This window comes from Rhincodon typus, chromosome 35 (genome assembly GCF_021869965.1).
Source record: "Rhincodon typus isolate 14 chromosome 35, sRhiTyp1.1, whole genome shotgun sequence".
Lineage (NCBI taxonomy): Eukaryota > Metazoa > Chordata > Chondrichthyes > Orectolobiformes > Rhincodontidae > Rhincodon > Rhincodon typus.
In genome coordinates, this window is record NC_063366.1 from 20,990,654 (window position 1) to 21,005,857 (window position 15,204).

A 15,204-nucleotide genomic window follows, 5' to 3' on the forward strand; every position below is an offset into this window, starting at 1 on the left:
CCCAGGTCCGTGACCGAGCTCTGACCTTCTTTATCTGTGGAGGCTACCATTCAAAATGAAGAGAATGATTATTGATCAGGCCCTGGCTCACAGCCGACGGGAATGATCGAGTGATTCTGAACAAGAAATTGTGGGAACGCTAATCCCAGCGAGGAAAGGGAGAGGCAGGAACACTGGAATGAGATACACCCCCATATGATGTCACAAGCATTGGGCTGGTTATACACTGCTGCAAAGGTTACACTTGCTAGCTGTCTCCCTGGGGTATAAAATTAAATTGAGTGTAAGTGGAGGTCACATACAGCAGTCTCTGAGTTCCTGCAATGGGTTTAAAGAATTATCACACTCAAAATGAACCAGGTTCAAAAACATTGAGTACGATGAACCGCCTAAGTGTGGAGAGACAGGGAGGTTCAAACTACTTTGAAAGGTTAGTTGGTAAGTTACTTCTGTTAGCAAATCAAGTCACATATCTCCAGTCTCTGTCTCAACACATCAGTGAAACTGTCTCAAAATCAAAGTGATTACTGTTTTGTTGAACACATTATCCCAGCACAGTTTCCAGGCAGCATTCCAACATTTGGATTTACATTGATGACCCTGATTATTAACCATTTGATCAGAGAGAAATAAAAAGTTCAAGACACTCCTCACACAGCTTCAATCTGGTTCATTTTCTTTATGAACTGCCTTTATTTTACAGATTGGTGGAAGGTTGGAGAAACATTTGTAGGTTCAGTGATGTGTACCTGACCAAGATAGTTTCAAGGTGCACTAACTAGCGACTAGTTTATTAGAATGAGGACTGGCAGGAGAAGCTTGTTTTGGCAAAAACTACATTTTGGTTTTAGCAAGCTTTCCATCTGCATTAACCTTAGTTTCACTGAAGCCAGGGATTTGTTGCAATTTTTTTTATCAGTTTGCGCTAAGTCAGCAGCAGAATTTATTGTCCAAATCCCATTGTCATTGAGAAGGCAATGGGGACGCACCATCTCAGCAGCGAAACTCAGCCATTTCAGAGGGCAACTGACAGCCAACCGCATCGCTGCGGGCCTGGAGTCACGTGGACCAGGTAGATGTCCTTCCCTAAAGGCAAAACCAGATGGGTTTTTACAACAATCAATGATAGTTTCATGGCCACCATCGCTGAGATTAGTTATTACTTCCAGACCTGTTGATTTCATTTGATTTGAATTTAAACTCCCTCAGGCACCAAGGTGGGATTTCAACTAATGCACTCATCAATTGCATCACTGATCCTTTTCCACCCTCTCACTTTAGCCTCTAGTGACCCTGAGAAATACCATTTCTTAGCTGAGTATTTCCATTGATTAGTGCTGCCTAGCATTAAATATATTATATACATATATGTATATAACGTATTTATTAGCTCTTAGGCTGTTAGAATTTGATGGGAAATATATATTTATCTTTTTGACAATGTTGCCTTTGTTTTTGTTTTATCCCTCTATTGGAATGTGCTTGGGAGATGAACAACATGAAACAAAAACAGCTCAGATTTCTAAATTTCAAATCTTTTTGGTTCTTGTTTTCAGAGACAGAGGAACTCGAGTTACTGTGGCTCAGAGTCGAAATGTTAACTTTTTTTTCTCTCTTTCTCTCTCTCTGCACAGTTTGCTGCTGGCCCTGCTGAGCTTTTCCAGCGATTTCTGTTCGGTGCGAGGAATTGAGGTTTAAACACTACTGGGGAGCAAACTCTGGGGCAGGAATGATTGAGGTGCATTAAACAAGGGGCTGCATTGTTCTAAGTTACCAGCGAATGAAAAGGGCCTGTTTGCACAGACCACCCTCACTGCTGAGGAGTCATCTTTTGGCTTTTCCAATTGCCTAAGGGAGATGAGGCACTATGATGATGGATGTGTCAGCCAATGGCGTGTGAGGTGGAGGAGGTGAGGGCCCCAGGTAGGGTTAGGTGTGAGATCTGTCCAATCAGTGTTGGCAACAGCTATTCTGGAAAGGAGACCAATCTGTGCCAGACAGAGAGAGGGTGCCAGACAGAGAGAGGGAGGTAGAAGTACCTGTGGTGGTCACAGCAGCAGTCAAGGGTTTGCTACGCTTGCCATTGAAGACCCCATAGAGATAGATGGTGTATCTGGTAGTAGGCTTGAGGCCTACGATGAGGTGGGATCGTTGTCCGCCTGTGACTCTGATGTTCTGGGTCTCCTCAGAGCCCTGGACTCTGTACTGGATTAAAAAGGAGTCAAAGTGGGCCCTGTCCACGGTCCAGGAAAGTCGGAGAGAGTTAGCCGTGATGTTAGAGCTGGACACATTGCCCAGTTGAGCTGGTGATGTAGTTTCTCCCTCTGCAGCAGCTAAAAGAGACAAAGGGGATAAAAATAAAGCCAAGTTATTGGTGTCCGATCACAGCAAACTGAGAGACAGGACTGAAAAGCTCAGAAAGAACAACAACGAGATTCTGTCAGAAGCTCAGTCTGAGCTCATGCTCCAAATTGCCTGCAACTAGATTGAGGAACCTTGCACTCTACAATGACTGGCAGCTGTCAACATCCGTCTTACAGAGACACATCCCCAATGTAGTGATCGCTCCACATCGGGGTGAAAGGGGCACCCAATGGGAGTTATTTTCACCTCCTGGCTATGAATCCGACTTGATGGCCACTTGCTCATTGGAGTCATGGGTGAGGAGTAAAACTGGAACACAAGACTTACATTTCCATAGCACCTTCTGCAGCCTCACGATGACCCAAAGTGCTCAGCATTGCTCATGATGGGCTTCTGTTATATTGTAAGAAACATGGCTGCTGATGTGTGCACAGCAAGCTCCCACAAACGGCAACAGGATAACTGCCCATCCTAAGGCTCACTCGTCTAATTCTAGCCTTTTGAGTGTCCCTGACTTGAATTAGAGAGCCATTAGCAGTCATTCTTACCATTCTGTAGGCTCAGGTTGTTGAATTGTCTCCCTAAACATCTCCAACCTCTCCCTTCTCTCTCTATCTTCCTAGAAGAGCCTCCTTATCCTGCGCTCTTCGATCAAATCTTTGGCCCTCTGACCCGTTGGAGTCCTGATTGGGTGGGGGGTGGGTTGTGGGGGTACGGTGTCTATTGCTAACTGGTATCCTGCTCCTGTAAACCCCTGTAGGTGATTATAATGCTGTCCAGTTTGTATATGTATATAGTTATTCTCATTCATAGCTTTCTCTCCACCATCTACAATTGTGCAAATGCCTACTGCAAACATGAAGGACCATCCATGTAGCTGTAAAATCATAGGAAAGATTGTTGGGGTTAAATGTGTTCACATTGAAAGGGATAGATCTGTGTTAAGATACCTGTGGTGGTCACAGTAGTGGTTAAGGGCTCTGTCCTTACGCCATCAGAAATCCCGTAGAGATAGACGGTGTATCTGGTAGTAGGCTTGAGGCCTACGATGAGGTGGGAGCGTTGTCCACCCGTGACTGTGATGTTCTGGGTCTCCTCAGAACCCTGGACTCTGTACTGGATTAAAAAGGAGTCAAAGCGGGCCTTGTCCACGGTCCAGGAGAGTCGGAGGGAGTTAGCCGTGATGTTAGAGCTGGACACATTACCCAGTTTTACAGCCTCTTTATCTTTGGAAGCTAAAGCAGAGAGGAAAAAGAAAATTGAACAAATTGAACAAGAAAAGGAATTGCCGGAAACAGTAGGTGGCAAATATTTCCGAGCAGATGAGATCCTAAGTTTCGTGTTGCCCATTGCTGGGGCATCAGTGCCATTATCCCTCCATCCACTCAGGCTGGGCGCTTGCCCAAGCTGATGACAGAGGAGTTAATCTCCTGGGGAGCTGAAAACGAAGGTCAAATTCACTACTAGCAGCACCAAGCACACATAGTGACATTACTCCACTCCTAACCTCTGAGCTCCCCTTTCGTCCCTCATCTTCCGAGCCTCTCTCTCGATGAAAGGCGAGACATTTTGGTTTAGCCCACCCATCCATCTCAAGTCTGTCAGACCCACTGAGCTGAGTTTGTGGCCATTCAGGGCACAGAGCCAGGAGACCGAGTCTGGAACAGTCCACCACTATGTCACAAGCTGAAAAGGTTTCCCCAAATACTTGGCTTTTTACTGTCGTCAGGGAAAATTCAACCCACGAGAATTCCCGAAAACTACCTGACACTGCATTTGTGTTCCAACCTACTGATGACATGTACAGCCTGGCCTATTTTATACATTATACATTAATATCTGTTTTCATAATGCACAGAGCTTATCGTGTCTTTTTCTAGTTCAATAGGGTTCAGAACAGTTGGAGGGTGAGAATGCTGGGACATAAAGGCAAATCTATACCTTTTGTGGTAATAACTCTGCTCAGTGGCTTTGTATGTTTTCCATTGGAAACCCCATGGACATAGAGAGTGTACTTGGTGCTAGGCCTCAGGCCTGTGATAGTTGCTGAGCGGTTGCCACTGGTGACGGTGAAGTTCCTCACAGCCCCGGAGCCGTGCACTCTGTACTGTATTAGAAAGGCATCGAATCCCTTCTTCGCAGTCCAGGAGAACGCAGCAGAGTTGGCCGTGACTTCAGAAACCGACAGAGTGCCCAGTTTAATCTCTTTCTGCTTTTTGGGTCTGTCCCTCCCTGGAGAAGCTAGAAAGTAGAAAGAGACGGGACATTTTCACCAGAGGGAAGGTTAGTAACAGAGGCTGTTCGACAAAATAATTCAGCCGATGAAGCCGCTGGATTTTGATCCAACGGAGGAGGGGCAGACAGAGTACGGGCAACGCAAATCCCTTTAACTAGCGCAATGAATCCTACAGTCCACAATTCAGCTGTCAAAATGTGAGATTGTAATTGAGCTTGGTTCTATTGATCCTAGTGTCAAACTTTAGAGCAATATCCAAGCCTGGAATGTAAAGTCCAGTATTCCCGTGGAAATCCTTGAATTGCACACATGGAATTCTTCCAAAATGACACGTCAGATGTTTCCTTCAAAAGCGCTGACTCTGCATCATTACCGTAAAACCAATAAACTCCGTGATCACTCACAATCACCCTGACCCCATCCACCACCACCCTCCCTCGCAGCAAAGTGTAGATCAACATACACGCCCCTCAGAGAGACAGACAACAGGGGACAGGACACACATGTATATATGCAGCAGCTGCACACCACAATGCAGAGTGAGATCCACACAGGCACCAACTCAGCCCCTGGTCACACTCAGAAACAATCACGTCCGGGCAAAATGATCACCCAGAATCATTTGGGATCCTAGTGGGTGAAAGCAGGGAATGTCTTATTGAGTCAGGCAGCTATATACATGGAAGGTGATGGACTACCACAGAAATAATCCAACGTTTGATTCAGGCACAGAACAAAGAGCGATAAAATTTCCGCCACACAAACACAGCTGATACACAAAAGACCCACATATTGACACAGAAGGAGCATCCATGCTGTTAAGATTGTGTTCCCAGCAACAGCCAGGCCAGGTCCTCTTCCTGAGGCTACAGGAGTGGGGTTTGCACTTCAGGAGAATGATAATCTGCGCAGTAGGCCAACATCTTTATCTCAGCTTCAACAGCTCCTTAAAAGACCGGTTCAAGGACAGAGAGTATGGACCTCAAAAGACGGCGGAGAAAAAGCATCATGGGTGTGATTTGTCGACAGGAGCATGCGGCTGTCACAAGCAAAGCAACTGGTGAAGGGAAAGCCATTTTTCAAAGCCAAACGACTCTGGATAGAAACAAAGTAAAAATAAAAACGAGAGGGGGAGACAGGACGAGCGAAGATAAATTGCCTGCTGGATGCAGAAACGAAAGAGTGAGGCAAACACTACCTTTTGTGGTTAATGGAAGGAGCAGCGGCTTTTTGTACCGGCCTCCGGAGACACTATACAGGGAGAAGAGGTATTTAGTGGCAGGAGTGAGGCCTGTGATGATGAAGGAACGACGGCCACCAGTTAGCGTGACGTTCTGCACCGCTGCAGAAGACTGCACTCTGTACTGGAGGATATAAAAGTCAACGCCTTTCTGAGGAGGCCAGGACAGCTGTACAGAGTCTGATGTGACATTCACAGCCGATAACTGACCTGGCTTCATCTTGTCACTCGGCTTTCTCCCAGAGGCTGAACATCAGGGGAAAACAAAACAAAAAGACAGAATATGATTCTCTTCAAAAGCAGTGCAAGGCGATAACATTTGAAATGATTCTGATTCACACAAGTTTCCACCACCCCCCACCCGAACATGAATATGATCATTCCTGACGCAGACTGGTCCGGGCTGATTGACCAGCAGCAGGCTGGAGCTGACACAATCCAGAGGCTTTTCTGGCTCAGCGGAGTGTTTTAGCAATGATTCACCTGACATTAAACTGCAGCATCAACAGACCCATGCGCTGTCAAACCTCACGGTTGGCCAAAAGGAATTATGAGCCTCCTCTACATCAGTGAGACCAAGCTTAGACTCGAAGACCATTTAGTAAAGCATCTGTGCTCTGTACGTGACAAATGTCAACACCTTCCAGTCGCAAACCATTTCACCTCCCCCTCCCACTCCCTGGGTGACATGTCCATCCTTGGCCTCCTCCAGTGTCACAACGACGCCACTTGGAAACTGGAGGAGCAGCACCTCATATTCCACCTTGGGAGCCTACAACCCAATGGCCACAATGTGGACTTTACCGGTTTGAAATTCTCCCCACCCCCTGCCTCATCACATGTCCAACCCTTCCTCTCATCCCCGGCTCCTTGACCTGACACAACCTGTTCATCTTCTCTCCTACCTATCCGCTCCTCCCACCTCACTGACCAATCCCCACCACTGCCTACCTGCACTCACCTATCACCATCCCACCTACCTTCCCCAGCCCTACCCCTCCTCGCTCTATTTATTTGGGTGCTCCCTTCCCCCTCCCCCATTTCAGAAGAAGGGTCTTGACCTGAAACGTCAGCTTTCCTGCTCTTCTGATGCTGCCTGGCCTGCTGTGTTCACCCAGCTCCACACTGTGTTATCTCGGACTCCAGCATCGGCAGTTCCTACTATCTATGAGTGTACATTGTACAGACTGATCTCGTATTTCTTTGCATGAGGGAAGATTGAGGGTGAGCTGACTGATGTTTAATGCATTTGGCAGAGCGGATGGGGAGAAGGTATTTCCTCTGCTGGATTTGGGGAGGTTGTGGGGAGGAGTGGAGGAGGGGGGGAGGGGTGCGGGTTATGCAGATTAAAACGAGCTTTCACAAGCTCAAAATTACAGTGAGGTTTACAGTGAGGGGTGATTCAGAAAGCAGTTCTGTTACTCTCTTCCACCAGAAAGATCTCAAATCTGGGTCTCAATGGACAATGTTGACAGAGATCGAAGAATTCTTTCTGAGGAGGAACCAAAACTTGAGTAATATGTCATCAAGCCAATGTGTTTCTCTGTAAGCTCACTCAAGTCTACCCAGCCCCTATGCAAATACTGAGCTGATTCTTGAACCCTTTCTGCCAGATCTCATCTCCTTTACTCTGTGCCTTGGATTCTCATCGATTTTGGGTTTGCATCCAGCAAGTCTAAAGGACTGATGGAAATCGGAAACTGTACAGCGGTATTTTACACAATGAATGTTCCTAACTCATTATTACAGTGACATGTATTTATCTCGCACTGTGAATAGAGTGCAACATCGCTGGTTACTTCATGTGATGCTGAGCCACGCGGAGACAACAGAACAGGCAGGATGGAGCAAAAACTTAAAAACGACAGGTTACAAGGACAGCCTGCGAAGCGGAGAGATGGAGTATCGCAAGGAGAACCTGCGAAGCGGAGAGATGGAGTATCGCAAGGAGAGGCTGCGAAACGGAGAGATGGAGTATCGCAAGGAGGGCCTGCGAAGCGGAGAGATGGAGCAGGGCAAAGAAGTTGACAGAGGGAAATCGGCAGCTGAAGACAACCTCCAATAGGGGTGCGATTAAAATCAGGAATATGCTTGAGACCAGAATTAAAGAACTGTGGATGTCGAGGAGGGGAGAGAGCATTTAAAGGGTATTACCAAGATAGGCCACAGAGTGATTTGAATAGAAAGATGACACAATTGAGTTGAGTGAGTGCCTCATCTGAGGTCGTACCAGAGGACTGGAGAAGACAATGGCTACAGTAATGAGGGAGGTGGTTTGTTTCAAACAAGTAATCTAACTTTAACTAAAAACATTTCAACTAAACACAACGTACTGTGAAGCTGAAGGAACACAGCAAGCCAGGCAGCATCAGAGGAACAGGAAAGTTGACGTTTCTGGTCGGGTCCAAAATCCATAAGGGAATTTAGGAGAAACCTCTTTATCCAGGGAGGGGTGAGAATGTGGGACATGCGGAGTGACTGAACAGCGTAGGATTTAACTAGCTCCTTTTACGCACAGTTTTATCTCTCCCCTCACTCTCCTTCCCCCAAAGCCATGTTCTGAACACGGTGCACTCACTGGAGATCAGTGTTGTCCAACAAGGATGTTCATAGTCACCAATCTGGCTCCACGTGTTTGTTAAAGTACGTACAAAATATCAGCAAAAAGAGTGCTAAATCCTCCAGCAATCTGGAAAGGAGAGCTGGATTGGGAATGATGGTCAGTAATGGGATTGCAGTGCCAGTGAAGGGGATCATTGTAATTGCAGCCTGTGAAATGAGGGGCACCCACCCACCAAGTGACATCCTGCCCCTAGCCCATTTCTCCCTCAGCTCTGCCTTTCCCGCACGCCCACCCCATTGCTTCCACCCATCTCCAAACACCTCCTTCGTGGTTCTCAGCCGGTTTCCAACAACAGCCCCTCTGATCCTGCTGCCACCCCTTTTCCCCCTCCCTGGAATGCCCAATCGCTCCATGTCTAAACATCCCAGATTTTTCCCAAGTCTGAGATCCATTGCTGACTCACTCCCGGGACTACCCGCAGTTCTAGAATTGGCCACTGCTGAGATCTGGGCACAGCTGGATCCTGCTGGGCTCTACTGGGTCCTGCTTGGCACTGCTTGGCACGACTGGGCACTGCTGAGATCTGGGTCCTCCTGGGCACTACTGGGTTCTGCTGCGCACTGCTGGCCAATCCAAATGGCAGACAGAACTCGGGGTAGGATTTTCTCCCCATTCAGTGATGGTGGATGTCCCACTCCCCGTTTCTACGGGCTGTCCACAGTTGTTTAAACTTGGGACCTGATGTTTCCCCACAGTGGGTGGGCAGGGCTCAGCAATATCCCCTGCTGACCCTGTACAATCCAACCTCGAACCAGGAACCACAACAAACTGCTGCGGGGTCTCAATGTCCATCCAGGTAACAATCTCAGCTGATGGACAGCATCTATTCACCACATACCTCCGGCTCAGTGACCACACACAGCCAGTACACAGACAGTAATAATTCTTTGTCGCAATCTTAAAGAAATCCCCCTAGTCTTCTGAACCCTGGCAATCCACAAACACAAAAACTCAGGCCAGGTTTTCGACTCTGATTTCTTAGTAACTGTGTCATCCCTGTTTGATTCCTGGATGGTTCCACTCTTTCGGTGGAAAGATTCTTTTGGGATTTGTAGGTCACTGCAAGGTGGGATCCACTGGAGATAGACAGGGATTTAAACCTTGGATGAGCTTCACAAGACTCCTCATGGCTCAAGAATCATTTCAAGGGTAGTTAGGGGTGGGCAACAAATACTGGCCTTGCCACAGCCGGCCAAAGAATTTTAATAAAGTGTGACGGCAGAGGCTGTGTTAAAATGTCCAGGAAGATGTCCAATCAGCAGTGGCATCTCCCGAAGATCGTAAGAGTTTCCGAGTTCTGACTGCAATCTTCCTGTCATTGGTGTTTCGGATTGGGAGGTCGCCAGATCGGAAGAAGGCAGGGCAAAGGATTCAGGAGAAATCTTCAGGAATGGTGAGAACACAGACCACGCTCCGATATGCAGCAATAGAGACGGATATGTGCAGATGTATAGACTGTAACACTGGATATACACGAGACAGACAGCCACAGAGGGTGGTAAAAAAGGGTCGCAGGAGCCTCTTGGAGATTGTTAATGCCAGTATAGCACAGATCAGTGGGCTGAATGGCCTAATTCTGTACTGGAGGATTCTGTGTTAGACCCAGGAGCAGCCTGGCTTCCGTGTTATTGACAGACCAGACAGATTACGATGATGGAGAAAGGGAAGCATGCAGTTCCTGTGATCAAAACGAGTGAGTTCCAGGGGGTGGGTACAATACCTTTCGTGGCCGCGACCAGGCTCCGTGGCTTTGTGACTTGACCTAGAGAGAGGCCGTAGACATAGACTGTGTACTTAGGGGCTGGACACAGGCTTGTGATGGTACTGGCGCGACGGTCCCCACTCACTGAAAGGTTGTGGGTCTCCTTCGAACCCTGAACTCCAGTCTGCACAAGGAAGGAGTTAAAGAGCTTCTTTGTAGTCCACGCCAGGCCAACCGAGTCCCTTGTGACATTTAAAGGTGGAGAGATTCTCCAGTCGGCCTGGCTTGATTTGGACTTGTTCTGTCAAATCTACAAGTCGAACAGCCACTGTGAGGATTTGTAACTGAGAGCTGGTCAGTCTGGGAATGTACTGAGAAATGTGGAAAAGCACAATCCGAGCAAGTCTCCTTGTGAACCACCACCTAAGGCACGGAATATCCTTTGGAGCTTCACAGGATAGATGCCAAGAGGCTGGTCCATTGGAAGGACAGTCCAAAGGTCAAATTCTCAGGGACAAAGGTTTGACCATTAACAAGGACATGAGGAGAGCAGCTGTCACTCAACAAGTGGTAAATCTGTGGAGTTTCCTCCGCAGAGCGAGAAGCGCTCAGATACTGGGTAAACTCAGGAAAACAGAGAAACCCAACTCACAGTGTCCCTCAGTAACACTGACACAGCCCAGACTCACAGTGTCCCTCAGTAACACTGACACAGCCCAGACTCACAGTGTCCCTCAGTAACACCAACACAGCCCAGACTCACAGTGTCCCTCAGTAACACTGACACAGCCCAGACTCACAGTGTCCCTCAGTAACGCTGACAGATCCCAGACTCACAGTGTCCCTCAGTAACACTGACAGAGCTCAGACTCACAGTGTCCCTCAGTAATGCTGACAGATACACAGTGTAAGCCTGAGAGAATCTGTTCTAACAGCAGAAAGGCACATCACTTCAAATACGTATAATTTCCATGGAAATCTGGAAAGGACTAATGGATGAGCAGGAAATGTGATGTGGATTTTCCTGTTATGCTCAAGGTGCGCTGAGCCTGTGGACAATGTGAAATTGGTTTGAGGTGTTGGCTCTGATTGAGCGCCATGTGAAATCTGCAGGAACGTTCATTGATTGATCAGTATTAGAAATACTGAGGGCTGCAACTTATACTTCGGAAATTCCCAACATGATACAGAGTGAAAGAGGAGGAACCAGCTGTCACCTAAGACAATGCTCTGAACTGGGAGACCATCAGAGAAGCTACTGCAACCCTCCCTTTCCATTCACTAGATGGCAGTCTAGCCCACTAGGAAAACTCCTCCAACATCCTCAACATGCCTTCCTCAGTTTGTAATCATAACCTTTGCTCCCTTCGATTTTTCGCTTGCCCTGGAATTAGCTCATTTATTCCCTTCCTTTTTTGAAAAATAGCTTTGATCTTGTATCAAGATTCCTTGGCTTCATGTCCAAGCTCATCTGCTGTTTGACCTTCTCTCTGTTTATTTGAGTCTTCACTGGTCTTTCCACTAATCAGACACATACTGTACATGTGGTCATACCAGTGCTTGCTTGAAGATTTGTGATATTTCAGAGAATTTATATTCTGTGGAGTTACCGCACGCCTTTTTTAAATCTCCTTTTCCCACTGCTCCTCTCCCATTGTCTCAGCGTCTTACAATAGTAAAGGACAGGGAGTGGCCATTCAGCCCATTCATTCAATCTGCCCCACCTCTCCCAAAAACCAATCTAGTTCATCTCAGAGTCACAGAGTCATACAGCACAGAAATAGCCATTTTACAATTTGTACAGCTAAACAAAAAATACTGAGAGTTTGATGAAAATGATGGAAGACACTGGGATTTCTCACACTGATCAGCAGCTGTGACATATTGGAATTAATGAGGATGAATGTCAGGCCAATGATTTCTATCTCAAAGATGGAGGAACGATGATCGACTATGATTTGTTCCTGGAAATGAAGAATGGTTTGAAGTTAGGAGCAAAAACAGACGTAGCCAGAAAAGCTCAGCAGGTCTGGCAGCATCTGTGAATCAAAAATCAGAGTTAATGTTTTGGGTCCAGTGACCCTTCCTCAGAACTGATGGGGAATATGCAGAAGACAGGGAGGGGGATGGAGTAGGGAGGAAACAATAAGATAAAGGATAGAGCCCAAAGAGAGAGAAGAGCAGTTGGATAGACAAAGGAGTTGATAACGATCTGGCTGGGAGAGTGAATAGCTGTTAATGGGGACTGTTAGTGACTAACAGTCACTAGTATGTAATAGTGTGTTAGTGTGTAATGGCAGGCTATGGGATAACAAGGCCTGGTGTGTGGGTCAGGGAGCTAGGACATGAAGATTACATTTGTTATCAGTTCTAGGGAAGGGTCATCGGACCCGAAACATTAAGATTGATTTTTTTTCTTCACAGATGGTGCCAGACCTGCTGAGCTTTTCCAGTAACTTCTGTTTTTGTTCCTGATTTACAGCATCCGCGGTTCTTTCGGTTTTTTTTAATGGTTTGAAATTCCTGAGAACAAGCACATTCTGCTCTGCATTGCATGCAAAAGCTGTGGAAACGATGATGGATTGTATTAAGTGTGTGTTTACATTCGTGTGAAACAAAACACACATGGAGGCAAACATCCAGCTATAGTCTCGGCTCAGAACAAATCCAAATGAATTCAAATTCCATGCAATGGTGGTGTAACGTTTGGGGTGGAGGGTGTGTGAGGTTCCTGACAGTCAGGACGATGAGCATGGCCGTGCACTTTGACCCCTGCCATGCCAAAGTTTCCAGGGGAACAAGCAACATTGCTGCAAATAACAGCAGAGGGCAGTGTTCAGCAAAGGCAATAAGGAAGGGGGAATCCAAGACAACAAGGTGCAGAGCTGGATGAACACAGCAGGTCAAGCAGCATCATAGGAACAGAAAGGCTGACGTTTCGGGCCTAGACCCTTCATCAGGAAGGGGGAATGTGTTCTACCCAGCTTTGAGTGCTGAGGGCTCCATTCACTGAAACCATTACCTCTGGTGGACACAAGGGCAGTCATTGGTCTTGTACGTTGGCCATGGGAAACCCCAAAGAGTAAGGCTCTGTAGCTGGTGCCAGGCCTGAGGCCTGCGATCACTGATCTCCAGCGACCACCGGCTAACGTGCGTTTCCGTGCCACTTTAGAACCAAGTGCTACGTACTGTATCAAAATTGCCCTCCGCTGCCCAGGAAAGCTGGAAGGAGTTAGCGGTGACACTAGAGACTGAAAGATGGCCAAGTTTTTTCAGCCTGGCCACGTCCTTACCTGTGGAAGTCAACAAATGTGGGTTACTGGGTGTGGTACTGATTGCTTATGCTGGACGGTAACACTGCTGACTAGGCACACTTTCTGAAAGGATGCAAAACCAGTCTGAAGATTTCAGTTGGCATTATAAGGAAGTATCTTCCACTATCATTACTTTACCGAAGACATTTATTTCAGGATATCTCCCCAGGGATGTGAGTGAGGTCCAATTTATTGGCCATTCCCAACAACTTCCACACCCAGAGCGATTGAGCGTGTTAGGCCGACATTCCCCGGAGTTTGGAAGGACAGGAGGTGATCCCATGGATCCATGTGGAAGAGTCCTGACAGGGTGGATGCTGAGAAAGCCTTTCCCCTGTTAGGGAAATGAAGGAGAGATGCAGGACGGTCGTAGAATTAGGGATCGGTGTTTTTTTTTTCCACACTGAATTGTGGCGTGGAGAAATGTCCTCTCCCAGAGCTTTGTGGGTACTCTATTGTTGAATCCTGACAGAAATTGAGAGGTGACTGGACACAGGGATAATTTGGGAATTCAGGAATAAAGATTGCTAAAGATCTTGTTGAATGGACGAGCAGGCTTGAAGAAACAAATGGCCTACTGCAGCTCCTATTTTCCATGATCTTGCCTGACCAATTGGATTAGTGGAGTCAATAAGATGGTGTTGATTTGGAGTCATGTGTAGGCCAGACCAGGTTAGCAAGCTGCAGGCTCACTTCCCCAGCCAAATGTTCCTTAAAGTGACAGAGACTTGGTATTTCTACAAAGCAGCCAACCACCCCCTTAGCAAGGGGCAACTAGGGACAAGTAGTCTGGCCTAGCCCGGGAATAAGGAAAGAACTAAGCGGCTGTGATGAGATTTGAACTCAGGATCGCTGGTACCGGTGTGGCCAAGCATCCAGAAACAGACTAACATCAGCAGCGTGGGCACACAGTCAGATGTTGTCATGCATTAATCACTTGCTATCAGCAGCTGCAAATCTCGAGTTGGAGGAAGGAAAGATGACCGACAAATGATCTAAAAATTCACTGAAAACTATCTAGAAATGCTCCACACTAAATCAACTCAAAATAGAAAGCCAAGTTGTTCTGTGAGCCATCTGTGTTCCAGGTTAACAGATTTAAGTCTGCCTCGCACACGGTTCCAACTACCATGCGGCCTACCTCAGGCTCCACCAGCTCCCGAAGGCTGTGCAAAAAATCTAATCTAAAATTTCAACAGCAGCTCCAAAGTGGAGGCAACATTTCACAAAGAAATTTAAAAGAAAGAAATGCAAGACTGTGCCCTCAGCTTCATGACGCTTAGCGACAGGGGAAGGCGTTCAGGCCTGGGAGAGGCTGGGCCTGGGAAGCTGCAGTGATAGGCCTCAGGCCTCCTTCACATGAACTGCTGCCTCAACCCCTGCTCCCTCCATCAGTGGGATCCCTCCTCACACTCCTCGTTTAGATTCTACTCCCTGCAACACTTAATCCTCATTCCACAACTCACTCCCTCCCCATCCCCTCTCCCATTCCCTACTCACTCCCCTCCTCCCTCTCCCATTCCCTACTCACTTCCTCACTCCCCCGCTCCCTCCCCATGCCCTCTCCCATTCCCCCATTCCCCACTCACTCCCCTACTCCCCCCACGCCCTCTCATTCCCCTACTCCCCCACTCCCTCCCGACTCCCTCTCCCACTCCCCACTCACTCCCTCACTCCATCTCCCATTCCCCCACTCAATTCCCTACTCCCACACTCCCTCCCCAC

At 47.4% G+C, this 15,204-nt stretch overlaps 1 protein-coding gene across 1 annotated transcript in view; it reads right to left on the minus strand.

Moving 5' to 3' along the window:
- The window catches only part of LOC109922857 (tenascin-like), a 64,588-nt gene that overhangs the window by 39,364 nt on the left and 10,020 nt on the right, over window positions 1-15,204 (minus strand). Inside the window, exons 4-7 of the mRNA XM_048616676.1 lie at window positions 5,799-6,086; window positions 4,306-4,605; window positions 3,315-3,599; window positions 2,040-2,333 (exon numbers count right to left, since the gene is read on the minus strand). Coding sequence (XP_048472633.1) covers window positions 2,040-2,333; window positions 3,315-3,599; window positions 4,306-4,605; window positions 5,799-6,060 — 1,141 coding nt within the window. The 5' untranslated portion in view covers window positions 6,061-6,086. The remainder of the gene's footprint in view (window positions 1-2,039; window positions 2,334-3,314; window positions 3,600-4,305; window positions 4,606-5,798; window positions 6,087-15,204) is intronic.